This window comes from Scyliorhinus torazame, chromosome 7, assembly GCF_047496885.1.
Source record: "Scyliorhinus torazame isolate Kashiwa2021f chromosome 7, sScyTor2.1, whole genome shotgun sequence".
NCBI classification, from domain to species: Eukaryota; Metazoa; Chordata; class Chondrichthyes; order Carcharhiniformes; family Scyliorhinidae; genus Scyliorhinus; species Scyliorhinus torazame.
Window position 1 is genome coordinate 55490610 of NC_092713.1, and position 19866 is coordinate 55510475.

General features: G+C 43.8%; 1 protein-coding gene across 2 annotated transcripts in view; it reads right to left on the reverse strand.

The window, feature by feature from the left end:
• Nucleotides 1-19866, reverse strand: part of hectd3 (HECT domain containing 3) — a 68573-nt gene that overhangs the window by 19200 nt on the left and 29507 nt on the right. For both annotated transcript variants that reach the window (XM_072510733.1, XM_072510734.1), the window contains exons 9-17: nucleotides 19304-19469; nucleotides 18227-18308; nucleotides 16738-16920; nucleotides 9488-9540; nucleotides 8123-8187; nucleotides 7424-7527; nucleotides 4851-4970; nucleotides 2462-2551; nucleotides 643-849 (exon numbers count right to left, since the gene is read on the reverse strand). In XM_072510733.1, the coding sequence (XP_072366834.1) occupies nucleotides 643-849; nucleotides 2462-2551; nucleotides 4851-4970; nucleotides 7424-7527; nucleotides 8123-8187; nucleotides 9488-9540; nucleotides 16738-16920; nucleotides 18227-18308; nucleotides 19304-19469 (1070 nt within the window). The remainder of the gene's footprint in view (nucleotides 1-642; nucleotides 850-2461; nucleotides 2552-4850; nucleotides 4971-7423; nucleotides 7528-8122; nucleotides 8188-9487; nucleotides 9541-16737; nucleotides 16921-18226; nucleotides 18309-19303; nucleotides 19470-19866) is intronic.

Here is a 19866-nt window from a genome sequence, read left to right on the forward strand (position 1 = left end):
AGACCATCGGAGGCCCCCAGATGGTTGGGTTCTGGGCAGGGTGGTATCTTGGCACTCCTCGGCCACTCAGGCAGCTTGACAGTGCCACCCAGGCAGGGCCAAGGTTCCCAGGTGCCAATGATCAGGCCCGGGGTGCTCTGCCCATGAGAGGATGGGTGAGGCGGGGGGCTCAAGTACCCCTTAAGAGGCAAGTTGTGGCATTGAGGGGGGTGTCTAAAGGCTGTGGTGCGGAGTCAGAGGAAGGTTGAGAGATTGGGACGACATTTAAAAATAGCGCCATGATCTGAGCTCATCAGTGCAGAAAGTGAGGCAAGTGTGGCCTCGGCGGGGTGTTCCTTGCTGGGGCCAAGAGAAAAGAAAAGTCCCATTTGATAGCGGGATCGTCATCGGCACTGCTTACGCTATATGCACCCAAAACAGGTCTCCTTTTTTTCCCTGAGTGTTAAATCGCGCCCGGTAACTCTTTCTCTCTCCACAGACCCTGCCAGACTTGCCCAGTTTTTTTCCTTTTCATTTCAATTTCCATCAGCCGCATTATTTTACTTTCACTAAAGACTTGTCAAGCATTTTACAGCATTGTTCCATATCACCTCCCTCTCCTCTGGCTCTTCTATTTCCCCGGTTGTTTTTGACTATAATTACCTGATCTTTGTTTTCTTCCAGTTTTGCTTTTTGTACCAATTTAATGAATTCCTTCCGATCCTCGTACTGGACAACGGTGTTGCTGCCATCAGGTTTCAGATCCACAACAGAGTGATCGCTGAGTACAGTGGTATAGGTTAACTCATTCCCAAATTTAAACTCAAAGATCTCCTTGTCCATGGTTTCCATCGCTTCCAGCAGTTTCACCTGCACAGAAAGAATGGGACTGACCTTAGTGTTACAGATTATAGTTTGTGAGCAATTTACTTGCTCCAGTTAAATAGAGATACTTTAGAAGAAATCAGAATACAATTTTCAATAATATGCAGTTAATTCTATTTTTTTAAGGTTGAAGTGATGCTCCAGTGAACTGCAGCTATATCATGTGCAGTTTATAAAGACTGAGCTGGTTGCAGATACATATTCCCACTAGGTGGCAGCATGACTATTTCTCCGATCATATGCAATACATTGACAATGCAAGGAAGTTTTGCAAGAAAAAAAAGTGTTGAAGAGGCTTGTGTGCTCTTTCCTACTCTTCTCAAAAGGACAAACATTTATAGCATTAAAGGTGTGAGGCTTTGCGGGAGTAAGAAATGGAGGGAGCTAAGCTATTTTATAGGTGGATTTTGATTAAGAGCACAGCGCAGACAGTCCCTTTGATACATATCTTTCTATCCGCCTTGATTTCCCAGATTCATAGTACAAATCCCATCTGCTCCTTATCCTGCCCTGCCTCACACACTCTAATTCTTCTCTTTTCTCGTGCAGCACAGATATTAAAATCTTAGAGCGGTCAAAAAATTATAAGACAGTAAATTTTCATGTAACTTCATTGCAGTGTTAATGTAAGCCTACTTGTGACAATAATAAAGATTATATCATGAAGAGTAAAATGTTCTGCTGCAGGCAGCAGAAAAAACATATAGTGTTCGCAGATGCAATAATCTGGTATTGTTAAGAATCAATTAATTGGGCATAACAAGTTACTGAACAAATATTGACCTTGGAAGGAGCACAGCAATAACTCAGCTTTCTACTTCTCGGTCTCCTCTTTTTTGATCAACCTTAGGTCACCTGTATTAATATGTCCTTATGTGGTTTGGTTTCAAGCTTTGGCTGTTAATGCTCCTATGCAAAACCACCTAAGGTGCTTCAATGCTAAAGGTTACTATATAAATGCAGACTGTTGTTGAAACTGCCCAAATCTCCTTTGACATAGGTCATTGGAACCTGGAGGATAAAAGTCAACAGCTTCACACATTTGTTAGGACCAAAGTTCAAGAAATAAAGTGCAGTTTACTAACTCGCTCCATCACCTAATTCACTTGGATTTAGCAACAGAGCATATTATGAACTGCAGGTGAACATTGCAGCAATAACAGTTAGCTATAAACAAGCAAACGTCGAACAAGCTGCATTTAGTACTTCAAAAAAATAAATAATTCTTGGAACGTGGGCATTGCTGGCGGGACCAGCATTTAGTGCCCATCCCTAACTGCCCTTGAGAAGGCGGTGGTGAGCTGCCTTCCTGAACTGCTGCAGTCCATGATGTGTAGATACACCCACAATGCTGTTCCAGGATTTTGACCCAGCGGCAATGAAGTGATACATTTCCAAGTCAGGATGGTGGGCGGCTTGGAGGGACACTTCCAGGTGCTCATGTTCCCATGTGTTTGCTACCCTTGTCTTTCTAGATGATAGTGGTCATGGATTTGGAAGGTGCTTTCTAAGGAGCCTTGGTGAGCTCCAGCACTGCACTGTCTACACATATCAATTAAGAAACAATAGATCTATTTATAAAATATCTACAACTCACCAAGACAGAGTCTACTGCAGGAAAGTCCTTGGACCATCTCACTTCCTCCCCTGCTAGTTGTTTCCATACAATTCCAGGAAGAGCCAGCACCTGGAAAACACATACAAGGTTTTCATTAGCCTAGAATATACTTCAGATAAAGATGGATTTGTGCATGTTTTTTTCTTAAGGCCTAGTCAAAACAACAGGAAGAATCTAATATCAGCATTTTGTATTTCATCCCAGTAGGTATAATTTACTCCCAGCTAAGAGAGCACTCAGATGACCTAATAACATCTTCTATCATCACAGTTTTGAGCTGACAATTTACTGACATTGCTTTCTCGTACTCCTTTGTCCAGGGAGGAAGCGGGGATCAGAAACAGTCTTAGTTTCTGGGTACCTCACTATTTCTCATTCAGTAAGTTAATAAATACTGGAAACACCGAATCTGGAAGAATTATGAAAGCTCAGGACAACCCATATCTGATCAGGCATTCCCACAAAACCATTGAACCACCTTTTATATTGTTGCTTGGAAATTAAACTAAAATAATCTTATTTAAGCATTAAATAGTAGATGCTCTAAATTTACAAGATTTGAAAGGAGTCTTCTGAACTGCCTAATATTGGGGGATGAAACACAAAGAGACAACTACTAAGTCCATGCAGGACTTAGTACAGGGCTGCACGGTAGCACAGTGGTTAGCGCTGCTGCCTCACAGCGCCAGGGACCCGGGATCAATGCCGGCCTCAGGTTACTGACTGTGTGGAGTTTGCACTTTCTTCCAGTGTCTGCGTGGGTTTCCTCCGGGTGCTCCGGTTTCCTCCCACAGTCCAAAGATGTGCAAGTTAGGTGGATTGGCTGTGCTAAATTGCTCCTTAGTGTCCAAAAGGTTTGGTGTGGTTACTGGGATAGGGTGGGGGCTTGGCCTAGGTAGGCTGCTCTTTCCAAGGGTCGGTGCAGACTCGATGGGCTGAATGACCTCCTTCTGCACTGTAGGGATTCTATGATTATAATGGTCACAAACTAAGGTGAAGGGCTAAACGCATATATTACAGGACATCAACAAGGGAAAGTAGTAAATGGGAACAATAAGCATCACTTTTTAATTAAAATATTTTTTTAAAAATCATAAAATCTTACCCCAATTACAATTATGTGATGATAACACCGGGAAGGGGAGAAGTCAAAGGCCACTGGAGCCCCTTTGCGGTCGGGGACAGGCCAGGGCGGGGGGGGGGGGGGGGGGGGGGGAGCTCTCTGCCGGTCAAGTAGGTGGGCTGTCGGGTTGTCTTGCAATTTTAAAATGGCACCCCGATCTCAGAGGAGCCAGCCTGGCCCGTGTATTTAGGTCCTTTCCCAGCGGAATCCATGACTACCTGTGGGTGGACTGCGACGGGAATCACTCCGGAACAGCTGGAGGGATTCTCACCAGTTTTTTGGGGAAAATTCCACCCATATTTTATTCTGTCCCCAAGTAGGCACTCTATTCTTCCGGAATCAATCTAAAAGTGATTCTTTGCTCCCAAGTACTCGCTTCTTTCTTTTCCTTTTTGAATTGGATAACATCTAATTCCCAAGCTGACTTTCACAGTGAGGGTTGCCTTGGGGGTCCCTCCCTCTAGCCAAAGCAACGCAAATCTTCCAGTTTCATTTAAATCTTCATGAACTTTGCCTTCCTCAATCTAAGCACCAGCTCCCATTCTTGAATTGTGAACCATTGCAACTTTTGCAGCTGCTTCTGCTCATTTATGTGGTATTACAGAAAACCTGCAACATGAACCTGGAATGGCTTCTTATGGACGCTTTCCCTCCCAAAACCCATCTCCAAGGCAACATGTTCCACGTGGGCCTTTTATCCAGGTAGAAATGTTAATTAGCTATCCTCTAGACTCCCAACTTCAGTCTATCTTGAAGCTAAATAGACAGGTTTTGTAAGTGGTTATACTTTAAACTGATATTCCCAACACCTTCCTGGGATTTTAGAGACAGCACCCACTGTTGGCACAGATGCTCTTGCCATTGTTTGTAAGTGTGAACATTTTGCACCTTCCTCTCAGTAAAACAACCAGGGGCCTCCCTTTAATCTTTAACAAGGAAACATGAAATGAAAAATGAAAATCGCTTATTGTCACAAGTAGGATTCAAATGAAGTTACTGCGAAAAGCCCTTAGTCGCCACATTCCGGCGCCTGTTCGGGGAGGCTGGTACGGGAATTGAACCGTGCTGCTGGCCTGCCTTGGTCTGCTTTAAAAGCCAGTGATTTAGCCCAGTGTGATCCCAGGCTAGCTGTCATCACAATTCAGAGCAGATCACATGAACCCTTTATTTTATCCGAAACTAACGACAAAATCCCAAAAGATAACAATCTTATGAAGCTTTGCATCTATAAACAAAACTGATTACCAAAAGCTCTCTTCCTCGCAATGCAGCCCCCATCAATTGGCCTATCCATTCATACTTCCCAAATTCTTTGCAGGATGGATTAGGAACATATACATCCCGTGCTTCTCCAGTACTGTTACCCTGGGGAAAGGAAAGCAAACAGTAAATAAAATATTTGTCTCGAGTCCATATTAGGCAATTCCGGAGATGAACTGCATCGGCAATCATCGAAAGACCAAAAGACTGAAGCTTTTCTACATGCTTTAATTTTATTCAACCAGGTTCCTACCAATGCGGTAATTGTTGGTAGGACTAATCCAAATACAATTCCTGGGGCAGCAAGGTACTTCGGCAAGCACCCCACACAATTTACTTTGTATTTTGGGATTTTCTTTTGTTCTGTATTTTGTACTGAAGTCTGTGCTAAATAATTAACTTTTCAGTTTCACAATCTCTGGGCCAAACATAGCACTTCACAGCCAGTCAGATTTTGAAGTGGAAAGATTCAATAGGCCATTTGTGTACTGCAAGGTCCCAGAAAGAGCTATGAAATTAACAGTCAGTTAATCTATTTTGGAAACGTTAAGAGATAAATATTGGCCAGGACACCAAGCAATCATTGTTCTTCTTCAAAAACACTATTTCTCCTCTAAACAGCAGCACCTCCAACAACCCAGGTACACCTTCAGCATTGCACTAAACAATTAGCCTGGGATTTAACCGGAAGTCCTGGAATGGAGTTGGAACCCACAACCTCTAAATTAGATCTGGCAGTGCTATTAGAAAGTCAAAGTGATACTTAATGTGAGCGAGCATAACACTCACTTTGAACATTAGAGGCATAATCTCAGAGTCTGGCAAAACAGAGGGGTGATTTCTGGGTCAGGAACCCAAACCCCGAAGTAGTGGAACTTCACGTTGGTCTTTGCCATAGCACACTAATTAAGAACCCACCTCCAGACTCCCCCGACAATTAAGGATAACATGGCCATTTTGTCAGGTTTCTGTTTGTAGGGACCACGGCATGGCTCAGAAAAGCTCAGCAGCACTTGAATGTTTCAGACTGCTGAACCCCAGGGAATGGCAAGGAGACTAATGAAAGAACCCCCCCCGCCTTTGCACTCTTTGCTGTGGAATCAGGACTGCAGCAAGGTGAACTTTCCCAAGGATGACAGGAAGAGGATAGCTTCTCAACCCGAGCAGGCATGGGTGGAAGTGGCCAACAAAATGAGAAACAGCAATGTGTTCTCTCCAACCTTGAGGCGGAACCAAGATGATCCAGAGGGCAAGGAAGGAGTGTCAGAAAACTTTCACGTGCCAATGCTCATTCGGTTTGTCCAATATTGTCCTGTACAGTACCCCTCAGATCATCACCATGCAGCTCCACTCATTCCCCTCCCTACAGACACATCACATAACCAACTGATCAGCCAATACTCAAAGTTGCCCCGAGTCTTTTGCCATTTTGCACTCATGCCTCACAGTGATCCCGCACAAATGGTGTCCTTCCTCCTCTGCATATAAGCCAATGCAAGCATTCAGACCTGCCTGCTTTCTCTCCTTGTAGGACAGAGTACACAGCTGGGTGAGAGGCATAGATGTGGGGTGAGTAAATGGATGTTGGTGGTGGACCTCCATAGCCCTGTTGGTCCACAAGGAGGTCTTGTTCCAGTTGGCTGCAGCAACCTGTGGTGAGTTCAAGAACTGATCCTCGCTGCCTGTTGACCCTGTGTTGGTGGTCTCTCCGCCTTCCAACTGGGTTGCAGTGGTCATTCTTATTGCTCTGTGAATGGCCCTGTGGCGGAGTAGGAAGCAATTGCAATGCTGGAACAATAGGCAGGCAGCAGAAATCTGAATAGAAGTGCTGGACAGGAGAAGTGCCTTCCAAGCACTGGTAATCACCAGTCAAGTGGTAATAGAACTCGCAGAGAGAAGGTGTGCTTTGCATAGCAGTCTCTCACCTGCCATGGCTGGAGCTCTTCAGTGTAACTGATCAAAGCTCATCAGTTTCACGAAGGCCGCTTCTTCTGCTGTGTACTCGCTTTCATCAATCTGCTGGTTTGGAGACTCAGCATGAGAATAGCTTGCCACTGGAAAAGAGGGAGTCCATGCGTAAAATCATTCTTAATTGCATTAAGAACATGTGACTTCTCGCCTCAGTCATAGGGGTTTCCACCTCACTGCAAACCCACCCCAGGAATGGCAGGAACATGTGATATTGGCATTTTCTGCAATTTTCCCTGCCTTTATGCCCCCAATCCCACTCCCAACCCAACCCTCCCCGTCCTGAGAAAATACCAGGTCACATACAGCACGCAAATAAAACATGCATCGTCTCTCAGCTCCAACACGAGAACAGGACCACAAGCTGCGCCATCTGAAAATTCCTTTTCCCCATTTTCTACCATATTCTGCAATCTCTTGAATGGGATTGCCAATTCTGTGCTATATGTTTAATAGAGAGATAGAGTAATTGATGTTGAAAAGGCAAGGCAGGGATTTTTCTGAGCCATAACCCAGTTATGAGTCAATTCCTTCAAGGGGAGAAAGAAAAAAGACTTCAATCGCTTTCTTCATTCATCTTTGTAGCATACCTGATTAGATGTCCTTACAAAAAATGGTAAAGGCACTGGACTGTCCCCAGAACTCGGGCAAAGCTCTTCAGAGATGTCAGAGAGGCTGTCTCGGAATCCACCACCTATTGTTCAAAAATGTTCTATTTAAAATGTTTTATCAATGTTAAATAATTATCCCCACAGATTAGAGTATCTATCAGAACTATTTATAACACAGTTTATATCAATTTTCAAGCATCGCTTGCACATTACAACGTCATGATTAGCTTACAACTGTTAATACTTCAATGAGGGCATCATGCTGTATTAGCTATAAGAATTGCTCATTAAAGTCTATCATGACACCATCACAAAGGGGAAAAACATAAAATAAAAATATAGCAATGGCAGCATAAAAATTAAGAAAAAATACACAGGTAGGCATGGATTGTTCTGAAATTCATTCATGGTTTATGTTTTCCTCCAGATTGTTCCACAAGATTATTGTTTCGTAGTCACTATTGGGTACTCTATTTTCTACGCAGCTCATTCTGACCATACATTATCTCAAACAGTACTTAAAATTAGCATATAAAATCTTTGGAAAAACATTTATAAAGCTCAATGGCACATGCTGAACATTTGAAATAGAAATAGAAATGGCTGGAAATACTCTGAGACAGTCAGCATCTGTGGAGAGAACAGGCCAGTTAACCTTTCAGGCTGAAGAATGCTTACCTTGGTCAATGATTCCTTCAGAGATAAATTTACATTCCCACCACTGGTCGTAGCGCGCTGGCCACCTTAGGGCAAAAAAAAAACAATTGCGTAAGGTTATACTTTGTGGCGCTTTGAAAAGTTAGCAATGTGAGAGGCACTGTCTGTATGAATATGCTATTCAAGCTAAAAATGAGTTACTTTGCCCAACAGAAGTTTGATTGATTAAACTCATCATCACTAGTAAACCTATTAATAAAATCAAAGTGTTAAATAATAAACACTGCAATCATCCTATTTTGCATATGAAGATCCATTTACAATGTACAAAACCTGAAATCACAAAGCAGAACCTCGTGGTTATGTACAACATCGTGGTTATGTACAACAGAATCCAATAGAGTTTTAAACCAAACCATTAACACCCTCGGCTCAGAAACTCCTTAAAGTCAGTTGTCTAAGTGTTGTCATTAGCATTAAATGCTGAAACAGGCATAGTTCTTCTAAAGTCCAAAAGAAAATAGGAATTTTAATTGTTTTTCGGGTTATTTTAGTTTGCCTCCTTTTACAACCAAGTTATTTGATAAAGCAGTTCTCCAGCTGGTTGCTCAGAGATGCACATGAGCCCAAAGTGGCTGTATTTCCAAATATAATAACCCTCTTGTTCTTGCCTCCATTTAACAGCACACTGATATGGAAATGCAGTGGTCTACTCCTGCTCCTAAAAAGAGGGGGGCAAGAAGGCAATAAAATGGGGAGCAGAAATCCCAAAGCTCCAATCCATGCTAAAGCTGTAATGAACAACTCATTAGGATGTCCGTCTTCGGTATTTTTCACTAAAGGAATGGTTTTGAAGCCAGTAAGCAAAAGCATTTTGACCCAGTTACAGAGCAGAACTGACAAAGACAAATGAACTGGAGTCTAAGTTGGTCTGGGCACAATCAAAGATAAATAAAAATGGAAGGGAGGGAGAGGCTATATACTTGAATAAATAAAATAAAAATTGATGCAAACAACTTAACTTTTGAGTTATGAGACAATGTGTCAAAGCTGTCAAGTATTTTAAGGTACTTGAAAGTCTCAAAGGGCCATCCAGACTCAAAACATTAGCTCCGTTCTGTCTCCACAGATGCTGTCAGTCCTGCTGTGATTGTCCAATACTTTTGTTTTTGTTTCAGATTCCAGCATCCACAGTAATTTGCTTTTATCTAAAAATACTTGCATGGTTTGAGATTCCAGTGTGAATGTAAACTGACCAATATATAACTAATAAAGCAGAGGTACTCTGCAGTGATTAAACACAGAAAATGCCCTGGCCCACATTTATTTTTTTGAATCCCACATACAAGGCATGATCTACATTCCCTTTCATTTGCCAAACACTACCTGTAATCCAAGGGTTTCTCGCATTTGTCCGAAGGCTTCAAACCTTCAAACATCTGTAAAACAAAACATGTGCGACAATGCAATTTAATGTAGTCGGAGCAATTTATTCTCTATTTCACCCAGATTTCATCATTCGAGTTAATCATAGAATCCTCACAGTGCAGAAGGAGCCACGTGGCCCATGGAGTTTACACTGATCCTCTGAAAGAGCAGCCTACCTAGGCCCACTCCCCTGCCCTATCCCTGTAACCCCACCCAACCTTTGGACACTCAGGGACAATTTAGCATGGCCAATCCACCTAACCTGCACATCTTTGGACTTTTGAGAGGATATCGGAGCACCCGGAGGAAACCCACGCAGACACAGGAAGAATGTGCAAACTCCACACAGACTGTCACCCAAGGTTGGAATTGCCACCATTCTGTGTGAAAATAGATTACAAAGTATGAAATCAAAACCAATTCTAGGGTGGCATGGTGGCACAGTGGTTAGCACTGCTGCTTACGCCACTGAGGATCAAGATTTGATCCCGGCCCTGGATCATTGTCTATATGGAGTTTGCACATTTGCCCTGAGTCTGCATGGGTTTCACCCTCACAACCCAAAGATGTGCAGGTTAGGTGGATTAGCCAGACTAAATTGACCCTTACTTGGAAAAGATAATTGGGTAATCAAAAAAATTATCAAAACCAATCCAATTGTTAGCATATTTCATGCTGTTTGAACCAGTACAATTTAAAGGACAATTTAGTGTCTTCATATTGTTGCTTGAATTGTATTATATTTAACAGAAAAGAGAGTGCAATCTTTCCATCCTGTGGTGACTGCTTTGAGGTAAGAGAGGGAGGGTTGACACTGGGCTGGATTCTCTGCCATGCACCGCTGGTAGCAGAGTTCCTGATGTGGCAGTGAACCCAGCATTGGGGGGAAAAAACAGGATCAGCGCCCGTGCCTACACCACCCCCCCCCCCCCCCCCCCCCACCCCACCTTGCTGGCGTTGTGATGGAGGTTCGCTCCCTGTGCCAGGAGGATCCAAATGGATCATTAAGACCCATTTGCATCTTACTAATGGGCTGGACACCATATTCTTTGGTCCTCTGGGCCAGGATCATGTGTACTAGAATTGGCGCTGGTCCTGACGAGCGTGTATTTGATGTGGTGGACCTCGCAGTGGGCCAAGGGGTAACTCTTTAAACAAGCTGCCCCCAAAGTCCATCAGTGGGCCACTCTCACCCCCACAATGCAAGACCTGCCCACCCCACCACACACCCCCAACCCCTAAACAGAGACCCCCACAGAGACCCCCTAATTAAGGTGACCCAGAAAATCCGAGGGGAAGCAGAATTATGTTGCGGGGGGTACGCGGAACATCGCTATCGGGACACCTAGTCATAATGGCAGCCCGACAGTGGGATTCCCTGGGGAATCCCTCACAATCATCACCATGCAAAAATTTTGATGGATAAAGATTGAGGATGACTTCCTGATTTGCACTCCCAAATCAGGTACATTTCAGCTCCGGCGAGAGAACAGTCTCCCAAACAGAGAATCCTGCCCTCTGTCTCATCTTTGGTAGAGTTTACCTGGGGCTGAAGAATGGCTCTGATGAGAATTGCAACCCACTTTATTGAGGCGACAGCCACTTAAGCCAATTAAGGCCCCTATTAGAAGTCACTTTCTGAAACCATCACCATTTTCCTGTGTCGTCCTGGGACCTTCTTTATTTTTAAATTCTCTCTGTATGCAACTGAGAGCTCTTCCATTTTGGTTGCACCCTTTCTGCCGTCGAAGCATCCACCTACTGGTGGGGTTGCTAGCCGTCTAATGGTGTAGGCCCTTTGATTGGGGTCCCTGGGTTGGTCTTAATATTTCCACCTTAATAATGGTCTCCTTAGTCGGACGGTGAATGCGGAAGAGGTCTCTTAATTGGCCACCTCTTGGAAGATCACCTCAGGGATGAACATCAGACACCAGCAGGGTCAGGATTGGGAAATGTTTCCAATACAGGGTTCCAGGTCAAAGTGGGAATATTCAGTCCAGTGATTATACAACATTACAATCTTGCTCTCTCATTGGTCCTCACTCTTCGCAGAAGTCTCACACACACAGTCACAGTCACACACACACACACACAGTCACAGTCTCACACACACACACAGTCACAGTCTCACACACACACAGTCACAGTCTCACACACACACAGTCAGTCTCACACACACACACACACACACAGTCTCACACACACACACACAGTCTCACACACACACACACAGTCTCACACACACACACACAGTCTCACACACACACACACAGTCTCACACACACACACACAGTCTCACACACACACACACAGTCTCACACACACACACACAGTCTCACACACACACACACAGTCTCACACACACACACACACAGTCTCACACACACACACAGTCTCACACACACACACAGTCTCACACACACACACAGTCTCACACACACACACAGTCTCACACACACACACAGTCTCACACACACACACAGTCTCACACACACACACAGTCTCACACACACACACAGTCTCACACACACACAGTCTCACACACACACAGTCTCACACACACACAGTCACACACACACAGTCACACACACACAGTCTCACACACACACAGTCTCACACACACACAGTCTCACACACACACAGTCTCACACACACACAGTCTCACACACACACAGTCTCACACACACACAGTCTCACACACACACAGTCTCACACACACACAGTCTCACACACACACAGTCTCACACACACACAGTCTCACACACACACAGTCTCACACACACACAGTCTCACACACACACAGTCTCACACACACACAGTCTCACACACACACAGTCTCACACACACACAGTCTCACACACACACAGTCTCACACACACACAGTCTCACACACACACAGTCTCACACACACACAGTCTCACACACACACAGTCTCACACACACACAGTCTCACACACACACAGTCTCACACACACACAGTCTCACACACACACAGTCTCACACACACACAGTCTCACACACACACAGTCTCACACACACACAGTCTCACACACACACAGTCTCACACACACACAGTCTCACACACACACAGTCTCACACACACACAGTCTCACACACACACAGTCTCACACACACACAGTCTCACACACACACAGTCTCACACACACACAGTCTCACACACACACAGTCTCACACACACACAGTCTCACACACACACAGTCTCACACACACACAGTCTCACACACACACAGTCTCACACACACACAGTCTCACACACACACAGTCTCACACACACACAGTCTCACACACACACAGTCTCACACACACACAGTCTCACACACACACAGTCTCACACACACACAGTCTCACACACACACAGTCTCACACACACACAGTCTCACACACACACAGTCTCACACACACACAGTCTCACACACACACAGTCTCACACACACACAGTCTCACACACACACAGTCTCACACACACACAGTCTCACACACACACAGTCTCACACACACACAGTCTCACACACACACAGTCTCACACACACACAGTCTCACACACACACAGTCTCACACACACACAGTCTCACACACACACAGTCTCACACACACACAGTCTCACACACACACAGTCTCACACACACACAGTCTCACACACACACAGTCTCACACACACACAGTCTCACACACACACAGTCTCACACACACACAGTCTCACACACACACAGTCTCACACACACACAGTCTCACACACACACAGTCTCACACACACACAGTCTCACACACACACAGTCTCACACACACACAGTCTCACACACACACAGTCTCACACACACACAGTCTCACACACACACAGTCTCACACACACACAGTCTCACACACACACAGTCTCACACACACACAGTCTCACACACACACAGTCTCACACACACACAGTCTCACACACACACAGTCTCACACACACACAGTCTCACACACACACAGTCTCACACACACACAGTCTCACACACACACAGTCTCACACACACACAGTCTCACACACACACAGTCTCACACACACACAGTCTCACACACACACAGTCTCACACACACACAGTCTCACACACACACAGTCTCACACACACACAGTCTCACACACACACAGTCTCACACACACACAGTCTCACACACACACAGTCTCACACACACACAGTCTCACACACACACAGTCTCACACACACACAGTCTCACACACACACAGTCTCACACACACACAGTCTCACACACACACAGTCTCACACACACACAGTCTCACACACACACAGTCTCACACACACACAGTCTCACACACACACAGTCTCACACACACACAGTCTCACACACACACAGTCTCACACACACACAGTCTCACACACACACAGTCTCACACACACACAGTCTCACACACACACAAGAGTTAAAATATTTAATACAAACTTTATTCTTGCACTGTATGTCACTATTGGTATTAAAATTTTTTTTAAATCCTACTGCTTCTTTTGCAGTGTCATCCACCAGCATTTGCACTGTCAGGAGACTACCTGCATGAACTAGAAGGCTTCCCGGTTCATCCATACTTTTCAGCTTCCTACCACAGCAGATAAGCCATTTAATCAAAAGGCCCCAAAACACCTCCAATCCTCTGGTACCTCATCTATATCTAGTGAGGATTGGAAATTGATCCTAGAGCATTCGCTATTTCCTCCCTGGCTTCCTTGAACAGCCGCAGATACAATTCATATGGCCTTGGTGATTTATCCACCTTCAAGGTGGTCAGTGCCTCCAGTACTTCCTCTCTCATTATGCTTATTGTATCTAATATTACATACTCATCTTCAATTAGAATGTTTGCATCATCCCTCTCTTTCGTGAAGACAGTGCTCACCAAGACCCCCGCCCACATCTTCACCATCAGTGCACAAGTTACTATGTATATCCCTGATATGCTGTACCCTTTTCTTAGTTATGCTCTTGCGCTTAGTGTACTGGTAAAACATCTTTGGGCTTTCTTTGATTTTACCTGCCAATATCTTTTGTATCCTTTGTTTGCATTCCTAATTTCCTTTTTCACTTCAACCTCTGTACTTTATTCTTCTCGGCTTTAAAGTTTTTGTGACTGTCATGAGCTTTATTTTTCTGCTTTGGTTTTGGTCAGCACATCATCCACCAACTTGATGGCTCATTCCCTCCCACCGACGCAGTGACAACGGCAGCAGTACAGTAAAGAAGATGCACTGCAGGAACTAACCAAGGTTCCTTCAATAGCATCTTCCAAACCCACAACCTCTACGACCCAAAAGGACAAGAGCAGCAGACACATGGCATAATCACCACCTGGAAGCGCCTCTCCAAGCCACACACACCATCCTGACTTGGAACTAAATCTCTGTTCATTCACTATCGCTGGATCAAAACCTGGTAGTCCCGACCTGAAGTACTGTGCATGTGCCTACACTACATGGACTGCAGTGATTCAAGGCCACTTCTCAAGGGCAAAAAGGGATGGGTAACAAATGCTGGCCTTGCCAGCAATGCCCACATCCCATGGAAAAAAATAATTCAAGACTTAGTCATCAAGTATTACATCTTCCGCATCAATTACTTTTGCTTATAAATTGCCACTAGGTTACAAAATAAAAGATTGCTTCATTTATGGTACCAATTCAGCTACCAAACCAGATAATAGTTAAGGATGAGATTTCTAAATTCTTGGAAGTGCAGGGTCGGATTAGGACAAGTCAGCATGGATTTAGTAAGGGGAGGTCGTGCCTGACAAACCTGTTAGAGTTCTTTGAAGAGATAACAAATAGATTAGACCAAGGCGAGCCAATGGATGTTATCTATCTTGACTTCCAAAAGGCCTTTGATAAGGTGCCTCACGTGAGACTGCTGAGTAAAATAAGGGCCCATGGTATTCGAGGCAAGGTACTAACATGGATTGACGATTGGCTGTCAGGCAGAGAGTTGGGATAAAAGGTTCTTTTTCGGAATGGCAACCGGTGACGAGTGGTGTCCCGCAGGGTTCAGTGTTGGGGCCACAGCTGTTCTCTTTATATATTAACGATCTAGATGACGCGACTGGGGGCATTCTGGCTAAGTTTGCCGATGATACAAAGATAGGTGGAGGGGCAGGTAGTATGGAGGAGGTGGGGAGGCTGCAGAAACATTTAGACAGTTTAGGAGAGTGGTCCAAGAAATGGCTGATGAAATTCAACGTGGGCAAGTGCGAGGTCTTGCACTTTGGAAAAAAGAATAGAGGCATGGACTATTTTCTAAACGGTGACAAAATTCATAATGCTGAAGTGCAAAGGGACTTGGGAGTCCTAGTCCAGGATTCTCTCAAGGTAAACTTGCAGGTTGAGTCCGTAATTGAGAAAGCAAATGCAATGTTGTCATTTATCTCAAGAGGCTTGGAATATAAAAGCAGGGATGTACTTCTGAAGCTTTATAAAGCATTAGTTCGGCCCCATTTAGAATACGGTGAGCAATTTTGGGCCCCACACCTCAGGAAGGACATACTGGCACTGGAGCGGGTCCAGCGGAGATTCACGCGGATGATCCCAGGAATGGTAGGCCTAACATACGATGAACGTCTGAGGATCCTGGGATTATATTCATTGGAGTTTAGGAGGTTGAGGGGAGATCTAATAGAAACTTACAAGATAATGAATGGCTTAGATAGGGTGGACGTAGGGAAGTTGTTTCCATTAGCAGGGGAGACTAGGACCCAGGGGCACAGCCTTAGAATAAAAGGGAGTCACTTTAGAACAGAGATGAGGAGAAATTTCTTCAGCCAGAGAGTGGTGGGTCTGTGGAATTCATTGCCACAGAGGGCGGTGGAGGCCGGGACGTTGAGTGTCTTTAAGACAGAAGTTGATAAATTCTTGATTTCTCGAGGAATTAAGGGCTATGGAGAGAGAACGGGTAAATGGAGTTGAAATCAGCCATGATTGAATGGTGGAGTGGACTCGATGGGCCGAATGGCCTTACTTCCACTCCTATGTCTTATGGTCTTATGTCAGTTGATGATTTTCCTCAATGAGGTACAGGGAGGAACCTCAGAAAAGGACTTTAAAGATAAGTGACTAAGCTGACTGGCACAACTGCTTATCAGCTAACAAAATTCTACACTGTCAAATTCTTGTATACTCAAGCAAAATGTTATAGATTACTTTGAACAGACATACCTGTGTGAACACAGCATTCTTACAAGAGGAATCAAGGGAGGGATTATTTCGATGCTCCATGGCAACTCGCCGATTGATGTAGAGTTTTGGCATGAAATTGGGTTTGTTAGTTTCTGAATCCTTGAGGCATTGTGTAATCAGAGCTGTGCGCCGCTTTGACAGCAGGAGGAACTGCTTGATGTGCTGGAACACAAAGAAAACATTGGCATTAATCTGTCAGATTTAGCAAGGTGCTAGCTAGTTCATGTCCCATGCTTAGTTTGATTGTTATTTGCTTAAGATAGCACAGGATCTGCTGACATGATATGCAGTGAAGGAATCCTAATTTACAGGTAAAATGAATTTGATTTTCCTTCTCCCAATGCATTTCATATACTTAAATGTCAGTTACAAAGCTGGCTGTTACAGAGCAGAAAAAAATTAAATATGAGGGATTGTATGAAGTACGCTCAAGTGAACATATTATTTGAAATTAGGGAGGAAGAGCTGCAGCAACAACATATTTACCAGCGTTTTTATCAAGTGTTCAATTAGCTCCGTGCACTGTTAATTTAGCCAACACCAAGTGGAACAGAGAATCCTGGGAAGGCATTTTACATTGTTCATGGAAAAAGACGATAATGGGAAAAGCCTTCTCAGAAGAAATGTGCCCATATTCATTCAATATTAATACTGCAAAAGAACCTCCTGAATTAAATTACTCCAGTGTGTCTTTTTCACAGTGTTGTTTCACAAAAGACAACCTGGATGTAATCACTTGATGCAACAGTGAGTTATGGAGACACAAGATTCAATGTCTTTACTTACTGAGCAGAAATTCTCTTGGTGTACTGATCAACATTCCCCCACCATCAAAAAAAATACATGATCTGGCCTTTCATCGCATTTGCCATTTCTGGGATCTTGCTGTGGTCAAAGTAATTACCATGTCTGCTTGCAGAATGGTCATTACAGGTCAAAAGTAACCCGTTGCTTACAATTTGCAACTGATCGGTGCGATAGGGTTCAAATGAATACACCCCTTTCTTTAAATCTAAATAAGATTGGTGTTGCACAGAGGCCCAACCTATAGCCTTAGGATCACATACAATATCCAAACCTGGCAACTTTCATCTAATTGTACTTAAATGTCTTATTTTTTAATTTGACTGGTTTGCACGTTTGAAAAGGGCTGTTCTCATCATTCACCTCTCACTGATAGATAAATTCAAAATCAAACCAAAAAGATATGCTGGGGCCGGCAACATGAGATACATGGAAACTAATTGGAACATATATAGAGCCTTCATTTGTAGCATTGGACATGATTGCTGTTAACTATTCATTTGCCAACACCTCATATGATGCAATGCACAGTACTGCATTTCAACACATGACAAGATATTATTGCCTTGGAAAGCACAGATTCACCAGAATTATATCAGAACTTAAAACGGTTCAATTATAGAACAACAGGTTGCATAAACTCAATTTGTATTCTACGACTCACCTTTAATTGACCAAATGATCCAACTGTGTGGTCCCAGGCTGGTACTAGATAGTGAATAAGATTATCCAGGAGTTTAAGGAATCTAGGGGAGAAATAATTCTAGTCATATGGACATAATAGATTATATTACGTTGTTACATTTGACCTGATTTTTAAAAAAATTACAGCTTGACCACAATCAGAGAAAAATTAGATCATAGTCTTCTTGTCCATCCTATCCAATCCATACAGATCAACGTAATCGTTATATACTGCCATTCCAATTCCTTTACCTGGGTACATCTAAAATACTTCAGCCAACAAGGATCGATTCTTGCTAAATTGTATTTCAATCTTTCCTTAATAAAGACCTCACTTTTCTTCAGTTTAATTCTCCATAACTTACTAATTTGAATGTGATCATCAAAAACAGAGCTTAACATTAAATTGGTATTGGTTGTAGGATAAAGGCTGGCCAGTCCAGTTACTGTGCTGAATTGTTCATATATGCTGCTGCACTTCAAGCTCAAAATCTATACACAATCATAGGAACCTAGGATTTAGGAGGCGACCATTCTGCCTTTTGAACCTGCTCGAATGGCTGATCTGATTATGGTTCAACTCCATTTTCCTGTCTGCTCCCCCATATACCCTGATTCACTTCATAGAATTAGAGAATTTACAGTCAGAAGGAGGCCCTTCGGCCCATCGAGCCTGCACCGGCCCTTGGGAAGAGCACCCCACCCAAGCCTATGCCTCCACCCCATCCCCGTTACTCCACCTAACCTTTTTTGGACACCAAGGGCAATTTAACATGGCCGATCCACCTAACCTGCACATTGTTGGGCTGTGGGAGGAAACCAGAGCACCCGGAGGAAACCCACGCAGACACGGGGACAACGTGCAGACTCCGCACAGACTGTGACCGAAGCCGGGAATCGAACCTGGGACCCTGGAGCTGTGCTAACCACTGTGCTATCGTGCTGCCCTAACCAGTCAAATTGACTTGTCTTATCAATATTCATCTAACTCAGTCTTGAATGAATTCAATGACCCAGCTTCCTCGGTTCTCTGTGGAAGGGAACTTCATGTATGTACCTGTGGATTACTATAGCTCTTCTATACAGCATGTCAGGATTATGTCCCTCGAGACGTGGATAACGAACTAGGTTTGCAGCTTGAAACATATCAATGTTTAATCCTAGGTCTCTCTCTCTTGAAGATCTGATCTTAAGGCCATGCAGTCGGACATCTATTCCACCATCTGTTGGAAAATATTAAAGAAAGACTTAATACTCTTGTGGAGGTACAGTTCATTGGCGTCTGCTTCACAGTGGAAGAGTGCTTTGTTGGATCATTATTTTATAGTGATTAGTTTGTCAGGTGCAGGCAATAGCAAAAGCTGTTTAATCAAATTTAGTGAGTAATTGTGGCAACCTTAGAGGCTTAAGCTACTGGTCTTGGACTTAACGCCAAAATTAAGTAATACCTTTGGTGAGAAGGAAAGGGAACCACAATTGATCAGTGCCGAAAAATACCTGTCACTTTTCTAACTTGTTCTATTTTGGTATTAATAAGCTGTATATATAGCTTCTCTCATGAGTACTCTAATAATTCAGATAATGAAGTGTTTGCTTAATCCATTCAACTCTATAGGCTAT